The sequence below is a fragment of the Fragaria vesca genome, unplaced genomic scaffold, assembly GCF_000184155.1.
Source record: "Fragaria vesca subsp. vesca unplaced genomic scaffold, FraVesHawaii_1.0 scf0511295, whole genome shotgun sequence".
Classification (NCBI taxonomy): Eukaryota; Viridiplantae; Streptophyta; class Magnoliopsida; order Rosales; family Rosaceae; genus Fragaria; species Fragaria vesca.
The window spans coordinates 1-1,095 of NW_004441758.1; the positions used below are offsets into that span (position 1 = coordinate 1).

Sequence of the window (1,095 nt, forward strand, 5' to 3'; positions counted from 1 at the left end):
AGCAAAGCCGGAAGGCTCAATAGCTAACGCATACATTGCACATGAGTGTGTAACGTATTGCAAGTCATATCTCCATAATACAGATGGCACAGAGGGCATCGGCCCAGCAAGAACACCTACATTCAACCTCTCAATTGTCTCTGAAGATATAAGAATGTTTGGTAACTTACCTAATTCAGAAATTTTAAGAGAAGATGAGTTATGTGAGGCTTATTGGTGGGTACTGCAACATTGTGACGAAGTCAAGGAATATAGAGATGCTCATTTGGGACTTATTCAACTTAAGTATCAGAACAGGCATGAAGAGAGGCATAAGAAAACGTTTCCTGTCTATTTCCTAAAATGGGTACGTTTAATATCCCCATTTCAAAATTTTGCGCCAAAATTGTGCCATTTTCGATCATAATCTTTAACTTATAATTTTTATTTGTTTGTAGGTGATGAGGATGCAAGAACGTCAAGATAAAGATTACTCTCCGCAGTTGCATCATTTGGCGTGTATGCCACAAGGACATAATGTTTATGCGGCTTGTGTAGTTAACGGTGTTAAGTTCCTTACAGAACGACGAGATCAACATCGGAAGACACAGAATAGTGGCATCATGGTAGTGGGTAAGGATAATGTTGCATACTATGGAATTGTTGTTGCCGTCATTGAACTACTATATCCAGCAGGTATGCCAGTTGTGTTGTTCTAGTGTAGATGGTTCAATACTGACCCAGATTTTCCGAGGAGTACGAAGATGGATCACGGGCTATTATCAGTGAATACATCCACAAGCTGGTATGAGCATGCCCCGTTTGTGCTTGCCATTCAAGCAAAACAAGTGTTTTATCTTAATGATCCGAAAGCTGGTGGGGGTTGGAAAGTAGTTAACGTGATGGAGCATAGAAGTATCTTTAACGCAACCACACTTCAAGGGGGCCGGGTAGAACAAAATATTGAGAATGTGGCTCTTGAACCATATCAAGAGCCTTTAACTTCTGACATCCCCGACACAAGCACTATTCGCATCAACAACGACATCCACTTCCCACAAGGCGAGTACATTCCAATTTCAGGTTTAGAGTTCGATTTCGGTTCACTGCCGTACA

At 41.2% G+C, this 1,095-nt stretch overlaps 1 protein-coding gene across 1 annotated transcript; it reads left to right on the forward strand.

The window, feature by feature from the left end:
- Positions 1 to 83: 83 nt before the first annotated feature.
- Positions 84 to 1,062, forward strand: LOC101299049 (the record flags this gene model as incomplete). The annotated part of the gene is made up of 3 exons (XM_004309302.1): positions 84 to 346; positions 438 to 675; positions 724 to 1,062. Coding segments are annotated over 3 exons (840 nt in total), but the record flags the coding sequence as incomplete, so codon positions are not given.
- Between the last annotated feature and the right edge of the window lie 33 nt (positions 1,063 to 1,095).